General features: G+C 30.2%; 1 protein-coding gene across 1 annotated transcript; it reads right to left on the reverse strand.

Annotated features, from left to right (window-relative positions):
* Positions 1–1630: 1630 nt before the first annotated feature.
* LOC127126502 (MLO-like protein 12) lies at positions 1631–7007 on the reverse strand. The gene is made up of 15 exons (XM_051055434.1): positions 6483–7007; positions 6237–6294; positions 5899–6146; positions 5585–5701; positions 5401–5461; positions 4664–4752; positions 4482–4556; positions 4289–4383; positions 4141–4190; positions 4008–4048; positions 3754–3927; positions 3511–3546; positions 3087–3154; positions 2938–2998; positions 1631–2319 (listed from the first exon to the last, which is right to left on the reverse strand). Exons 1-15 carry the CDS (start codon positions 6606–6608, stop codon positions 1894–1896), a joined length of 1725 nt encoding a protein of 574 aa, XP_050911391.1. The 5' UTR covers positions 6609–7007; the 3' UTR covers positions 1631–1893.
* Between the last annotated feature and the right edge of the window lie 661 nt (positions 7008–7668).

A 7668-nucleotide genomic window follows, 5' to 3' on the forward strand; every position in this document is an offset into this window, starting at 1 on the left:
ATTTGATACTACTTGATTTGGGACTTGGGCACAGCAGTCCTATCACATTGTTGGTTCATAATTTTGGCTAAAACATTCATATTAGTAATTGGAAGGAGACTGCTATTTTTCTAAACCTAAGAAATTTTTGTTTGTTTATACCTTTATGGTTTCAGTCATTATTACTTATTTACTTTTGAGAACTTTCTAATAGATCGATCCCTAATCATTAACTCTTGTGAATTTTTATTAAATTTTATGAACACATTTAAAAGCTTGAGTGAAGTATATGGGGTAATTCAGCTATGTTATCTTCCATTAAAATATTTAAGTTTATCTAAGTTTTTATATAGATCTCTATATTATTGATAAAACAAAAAAGTTAAATGAAGTATTCATTGTGAAGATTTATCTAAATTATTTTAAAAATATAAGGTTTTCATTAAAAATGTTAAATTAGATGGACTTGTTTAATTTTTGTAATTTATAATTATATTTTGGATCAATTAAGTTCAGTCAATATTATTTTTCTTCCAAAAGTTCAGTCAATATGAAACTTGACATTTTCCCTATAAGATTAATTTTTGTCTAGATGAAGGAGGATTTTAATGTGTGTTTTAACTTGGACTATGATAAGCCTTAGGAAACAACAGCTTTCTCTTTCTTTTGTTGGAAAAATATAATTGACTTTCCAATAAAATCAATTACCCAAATACATAGAATCCAAAGAACTGTTGCAATTGTTGTCCCCATATGAAGACTTTTATGTCATACAACTTTCTGGATGAAAGATGGGACTTTTGTAATATCCCAAAATTTCATCACTAAGTCCCTATTAAGATGGGACTTTTGGTATAGTGGTCTATTGGCTGGAATTTCAATTCTTAAAGAATTAATGGAATGTCACGGGTTCGAATCCGCATCCCTTAGTCGGATGTTTCTGTATAACTACTAACTGAACTGATTTAACGGGACTAGAATCTTAAATAACTAGTGAAATTAGGAAACTAATCACGATAGTAGCTAGATACTACGGAAACTAATCCTAGAAGATAATTAAGATATACTAAAATTAAAAGTTTATCCTAAAAGACAAAATAAGATATTCTAAAATAAAATAAAAATAGTATGAGATGACATTTTCTACATATTATGTTACTTGTACATACGTTATAGTTGTGTAATATTCTATAAGGAGTGGTGTCACACCATGCAAAATTTGGCGTCAAACTTGCTACACAAGTTTTCAAGTCATACAAAATCAATTTAACTTTTGGTGCATCTTTTCATAATTTGCTTCACCTATTTTAATTTTAATGCTTAAATGCATGATGTTAAGTTTAGATAAGGTCATCCATATAAAGACTTTAAGATTGAGGAAGAGTCTTGACATTTGAAATATCATGCAAGTATGTCATTTTCATTTTAGGAGTTTATGGTACCTCCAAAACCAGACTAGTTCTATGGTGAAAAATCAATAATAGTATTCCTTTAAACAAGACAAAATTAAGAGAATTGTCTTATTTTAAAAATTGAATTTCTTTTTGAACAATCAAACTCTTGATTAGTAGCTTATAAAAAAAAACTCTTGATTAGTACAAAAACTATGAAGCTATAAAGTACTCTGACACGGACACGTCGACGCTGCCTGTAAAAAAATATAGCACAATGACAAAATATATATTCATCAATCTCAATGTGTGTTACATACCTCAAACTAAGCATTAATCATTTGCACAGGAAACAAAATTCACAAAATATAGTCTTGCATTTTCATACCCTATGATTATATCCACAAATCAAGCTGCTACCTCAACAAATTTACACTCCATTCTTAGAAGGAGTTCCTCTATCTTTATCTGCAAGAATGTACCTAATTGGTATACATTGAACTGGTTATCAATATCTACAATTCTAATTGCTCCCTAAGTGGCGCTTCTCGAAAGAAAAATCTTTTGAACCAGAGGTGCTTTCATGTCTAATTCTAACCGGCAATTCGGTTGACGAAAATGACTCGACACCCGCTATTTGAATCTCATGTTGCCCTGTTTGATCGTTTCTTAGGGAAGTTGGTCCTTCTCCTTCAATATCCCACTGTTCATTTTTATAATCAGACTTTTCCGGAGAAGTTTGTAGACTGTCGCTGTTTCCAGCAGTGTGTCTATGGAGCAGGTGAACAGGAGACATGGCATGTGTTGGGGTTGATGGCCTGCTTGAATACGGTGTCGTGTTGTTTGAGTGGTTGCTCTGTTTTACCTGCTTTTTGGCTGTGTGGTGCCAGTTCTTAAGCGCTGTTGCCACTCTTTCGTTGAAAATGGTTGGTTTCATGGTTGATCCCATCTGTCATATCAGTCAAAACAGTATAAAATGAAATCAGTTCCTAACTATGCACTATGTGGTAAAAGAAAAGGAGTTTACTAACTCCAATTCATAGTGTTAAATAGTTGCTTAAATTATACTTTCGTCTCAAGTTATCTTTAGATTTTACTTTGGTCTATTAAGTGTTTTTTTGTTTCATTTTGGTCCAATTATTACTAATATGTTGGACACTTTGATCATTTTTATAAATTTTCCATTCGAGTCTGTCGAATGTGTCATACATGGCATTACGTTTTGCAGACCAAGCACCTGACTCATCAAGAAAAAGAAGGAACATAAGAAATATTTGGCAGACTCAAACGGAAAACAAACTTACCGATAATGATCAAAGTGTCTATCATTCATAACTTAAGTGACTAAAATGAAAAAAAAAGTTTTAATACTAAAGTGAAACTCAAAAATAACTTAAGGGACAAAAATATGTAATTTAGCCCATAATATGTTATTTTCCAAAATAGAAACACAAATGTTTACTTGGTAAAACATGATTGGACATTTGTGTAAAACTTTTTTAGTGTCAATTGATAATCATTTTACACAGAAAAAATGCTTAAATGAATTCTTTGGCCAATTAATTACCTGTGTGACTAGAGCATAAAGAGGCAAAGTCACATAGCTACATAGAGTTTGTATTACAACCCTGCAAATTAAAATTGTCACTTCATAGTTAGTTTAATATATAATTGTTAATATCATTAGGTGCTCTTTTGTTTCAGAAATCAACTTACCCTACAGTGATTCTAATGACACTATCTGCAGTTGTTTTGTGGAAGCAAGAGGTTATGGAAAACTCATACTGAAACAGAAAAATTCTGGAAGAGTTAGAATTTTAAATTTGACTCTTAAAACTAACAAAACCCTGATGTCTATTAAACATAAACATTTCATAGCATGTAATCAACATCAAGTACGTCTTTGAGGGCGTGCAAGACGGGCTATCGCACAAGACCCCGAAATGTAACTGTGACTAAATAGGGCTTCATAAAATATTTGTTACAGTTAAAACGTGGTTAAATAGAACTTCTATTTGTTTTGTCATGGTTAAACTACGACTAATCTACATAGGGACTCTAAAAACTTGAGACGGCTCTCATCAATATGATAGCACAAATTTAAGATTAAGAAAAGATGATCAAAGATAGATAAACTTACTGTACTCCAAGCAAAAAATGCAAGTTGAAAGGCATTCTGCATCATAGAAGCAAACATAATTAGTTATAATGAATCACAATTTTATCATAGTGAATCAAGATTCATCGTAGTAAATCGAGATTTACTATAATGAATCAGGATTCAAGATGAGATTCATGTACAAACACACATACACACACGCGCATGAGATTTGCATAGACAATTCACATGTATTGTTAGATACTGATATTGCTCTGAAGTTACCTGAAAGAGAACAAGATGAATCGTGAAGAGAAGAAGGTGAGGACGATTGAACCAGAAAAGGTGATCTCCAGGCTCAACCACAGGTGCACCCTTGATTACTTCTCCTCTGTCTTGAATCCTTAATCCCATTTTTGTTATGATCATTTGTAACTTAGCACCAACTAATAAGATTACCTGTAATTTTTAAATTAGAACTTATTATTTGTTATTTATTTCAACCCTTAATTAAGAAACAAAATGTAGATTATGCTTACAATTAGTGGAAGAAATGGAAGCCAATAATAAGAATACCACCCTGCCCATATAACAAAATTTTAAAAATTATAATCAGTCTAATAAACTAAAATAAGAACTTATATTATTTAGCTTATTAAACTAACTTATTACCATGAGTATTTGTAAGAAGGAAAAGCACTGTGAAGAGCCAGATAGTTGGACTGCAAGTTACAAAATAAAAAAATTATTAAGCTTAAGTTGATAAACAACTTATTGAAAGAAAAAAAAAACGGATAGTATATTTAATCTTAAGTCACACCTTATTCCTACAACAACTTTAAAATCCTCTTCAATTGATCTACTTATATACTTTTGGAAATCAAATTGTGCATCATGTCCTGGAGGAAGATGAGCCTGAAATTAAACATAAGGTTTTATATTTTAATATATGTCCTATTAACAAAAATGTGTCAAATCCAATATATAATTTAGATAAGAAAAAATAAACTCACCATGATAAATCCATGCCTAAGAGCCATATAATCAACTCTACTGATAGATCCAAAGAATTGTCTGAAGAAGCTAACCTGATTCAACCATAATATGTGTCACTAATAGTATAATTAATTTTGTGTTTATCTTAATCATTTAATTAATGTGTATGATTAATTTTATGTAACAAAAGTTCCCTTACAATCCATAACAAAATAGGTGACTGAGCCCACATGCTCAAGTGCCTTCTTCCAAATGTTGTGTCCCTTGCAAACCTAAACCTCTCAGGATCTGCACAAAAAAATATAACCAGAAAATAAAAATAATAGAATATTAAAATCACACAAATTTATCTTTTTTTTTTCCCCACATGTTTAGTTTTTTCAACCTTTGTTTTTATTATTAATAATTAATTAATAAAAGTAAAAAATTTATCAGCACTTGAAATTGTACTAGATAATAAAGAAATTGCCTATGATTTGACTATAGATAGTGATTTAGTTATACTTTTCATAGTACAAATTTTTCATCACCATATTAAAAGTCATTATAATATATATTATAACCAATGCATCTAAAATATTATCAACATACATATAATAAATAATTGAATGTTTAATTGTTAAATCATATATAATACTACTATGTTACATTAATTACTAAATTATCTCAATAAATATTAATATAATGAAATTTGATCGAATATATATATATATATATATATATATATATATATATATATTAAATTTAAACTATATAACATAGAAATGCAAGTCAATTTTAATTTTTTATGTATTGTTTATAATATAAGCTTTTGTCTTGCTTTCAAAGTAATATGTCATCATTGACTTTTTGTGTGCATGTGGGTGATACACAACTATTTTAATTAATTAAAATAATTAAAATAATCAGTGGAGCTAAGAAATTTTGAAGTATTACCATTATAAAATTGATATTCAACTGTTCTTGTCTCATCTTCCCAAGTCTTCCACTTCCTCATCTGAAGAAAATAGTTATTTTAAATAGGCAAAACAACAAAGAAGAGTCTTGTACGAAATAAAAACTTTATAATAAAAAAAATATCTTTTATGATTTAGAAAAATAAATGCATGGAAATATATACCTTGATTCTTCCCAAAGTTAATGTTATTATACATTGAAGGATATGAAATAGTGCCAGCACAAAAATGAATATATGGAGTTGGTGAATTCCATATGCAGAAACTAATGCAACTTGACCCTACAAAATGGAATGAAAATGAAAGAAATGTGATTATAAGATAAAACAATGACCACAATACGCATCGTAACAACTGCAATGTTTACGATGCAACAACCGTAATGCATTGTCTCGATTTAAAACCCTAGTTTCTGCGTTGCAGTTTCAACAACATCAAAAACTGTTATGTCACGACTAGATTGAAATCGCAGTCTTACCTTATCAAAACATTTATCATATCCTTTTGTAGCAAGAATTCTCCGAGGAATAGGATCAAAATACTCCAAGAGTTTTCTATCATTGTTGGTTTTATAGTCTAATGATTCATCAGATTTAGCCTTGGCCTTTGTGTTTGAAGTGGAACAAGGATGCCAAGTTGATCCAATTTTTTGTGATACGCATATTTTAGAAATATTATCTTGGAAGACAGTTAGAAGCAAGGATATGAATCCTAGTAGCATAAGCTCTGAAACATAACAAAACATAACAAATTATTATTATATACTCCAAAGTCCAAGTATTAAAATGGAAAATTTAACAAGGATTACACAAATACCTCCTTTGATCTTTTCCAAAGCTTCATAAAGAGCATTTTTGTTTCTCTTCTTCAACCACTACAATTAGAACACAACTATTAGACACATGATTGATATCAGACACCGATACGACACAAACAACATGACATCAACATATGCATTTAAGATTGATGTCGAGTCGTCAGTGCCATGTCTGCGTCTGTATCTTTATATATTTGTTCATAGTTGAGTTCGTTTTTGTATAGAACGAACCATGCTTAGCTTACCTTTCCAATAACATGAATAATATGTTCAATTAAGATTGAAACAGCTAGCAACACAAGACACACAACTGCAACAGCCCAAGTTGGTGTTTCTTCCAAAGTTCGTTCCTTAACTCCCTCTTCAGCCATTTTTTCTTTCTTTTTTGACTTGTTGTAAATTGAAAAGATTATGCAGAGATCTATATATAAAAAGATTATGTAGTTTTTTGTGTAGAGAATTGTATTAAGGAAATTGAAGGGTGTGGTTCTTGATTATTATGCATTGGTTACATATATGTGTGGTGTAAAAGATCATGGAAGACTTGGCATGGATTGAATAGGAAGAAGTTACCAACTTGACATATTCATTAAGGCGATTGGTTGGTCAAACAATAACACTGCCACATGAGAATCTATGCTGCTTGCGTGGACAGCTACAAAACAAGATTAGAGAGAAACCCATTTTTTAAAACTACAATGATGAGAATGTTTCTTCCCCTTTCTATATTCCAAATAGTTGTATTCAAACTTGTTTATTTTGGAAGTCTGAAATTCAAATAAGAGAAAAACTCCCCCTAAGAATTTTCAAGCATCTTCATTTTCAAACTTGAATTTTAACGTAAGACCTAGTGAAAGAAACATGTATCACCTTATTCAAACGGTTTCAATTATCTTTATATTGTAAGATATATACTATATTCTCATTATCTTTGTTGAAGTGTGAATCACTAATAGTTCACTTAGTTGGTTGTTGCAGACTAAGCAATTTTGATAGATTGCCAACTAACGATCCTATAAATAAAGTGGTATTAGCATAACCGATTATAAGGAGTGCAAGGTGACCTATTAAATACATAGGGTCTAAAATTTTGTATATGCACATTTGTCACTTTTGAATATCATTAGAGAGACTTTATAAGTGAGATTCACAACTTATCGTATTAATTATATAAAAAATATATTACGGTATGCAATGTAATTTATTTGATTAATTACAGAAAGTTGTTCTTGTGAAAAATTGGATCCGAAGCAATATGTAATACAGTTTAACTGTCACAAATAAGTGTCATTGATCTTACTTTTTCAAATAGAAGTAGAAGTTCTTTGAGCAGTTGCTTCAACCAGATGAGCTCACATGTTACTAGTGCCATAGCCATATTAATTTATTGTATTAATTACATAAAGTTGTTCTCGTGAAAAATTGGATCCG

This window comes from Lathyrus oleraceus, chromosome 1 (genome assembly GCF_024323335.1).
Source record: "Lathyrus oleraceus cultivar Zhongwan6 chromosome 1, CAAS_Psat_ZW6_1.0, whole genome shotgun sequence".
Taxonomy (NCBI): domain Eukaryota; kingdom Viridiplantae; phylum Streptophyta; class Magnoliopsida; order Fabales; family Fabaceae; genus Lathyrus; species Lathyrus oleraceus.

Coding starts and splice junctions, on each gene's coding strand:
- LOC127126502 (XM_051055434.1), bottom strand. CDS start 6,608: ATGGCTGAAGAGGGAGTTAAGGAACGAACTTTGGAAGAAACACCAACT. Junction 3,547..3,753: donor TTCATCTTGTTCTCTTTCAG/GTAACTTCAGAG, acceptor TCTATGATGCAG/AATGCCTTTCAACTTGCATT. Junction 2,320..2,937: donor TTTATGCTCTAGTCACACAG/GTAATTAATTGG, acceptor CTGATATGACAG/ATGGGATCAACCATGAAACC.